The sequence below is a fragment of the Apis dorsata genome, unplaced genomic scaffold, assembly GCF_000469605.1.
Source record: "Apis dorsata unplaced genomic scaffold, Apis dorsata 1.3 scaffold_5, whole genome shotgun sequence".
In the NCBI taxonomy this organism is placed as follows: domain Eukaryota; kingdom Metazoa; phylum Arthropoda; class Insecta; order Hymenoptera; family Apidae; genus Apis; species Apis dorsata.
Window position 1 is genome coordinate 310,480 of NW_006263308.1, and position 228 is coordinate 310,707.

Here is a 228-nt window from a genome sequence, read left to right on the forward strand (position 1 = left end):
CATTATACTAACATCATCCCAATGGGATTGTTCATATCGTAATCTTTTTATATAAGGATCAATTTCTTCAGTTAAAGATATTTCTTCTTCAACTGTTATAAAATTCGGGAAAATTTGCATCGTCTTATCAAGTTGCTCTTTCCAATTATTCGAATTGATATTCAATTTATTAAGTAGAATTTTTGATTGCGAATAGGATTTTATATTAATGTAATTAAAAGTTCGATT

At 25.9% G+C, this 228-nt stretch overlaps 2 protein-coding genes across 2 annotated transcripts in view; one reads left to right on the top strand and one right to left on the bottom strand.

The window, feature by feature from the left end:
• Positions 1–225, bottom strand: part of LOC102679641 (alpha-ketoglutarate-dependent dioxygenase alkB homolog 7, mitochondrial) — a gene marked incomplete at its 5' end in the record, with an annotated part of 1,520 nt that extends 1,295 nt beyond the window's left edge. The window contains one exon of the mRNA XM_006607597.1: positions 13–225. Within this exon, the coding sequence (XP_006607660.1) occupies positions 13–225 (213 nt within the window). The remainder of the gene's footprint in view (positions 1–12) is intronic.
• The window catches only part of LOC102673270 (sugar transporter SWEET1), a 1,968-nt gene continuing 1,820 nt past the window's right edge, over positions 81–228 (top strand). The window contains exon 1 of the mRNA XM_006607449.2: positions 81–210. The gene's annotated coding sequence lies outside the window, so the exon portion shown is untranslated. The remainder of the gene's footprint in view (positions 211–228) is intronic.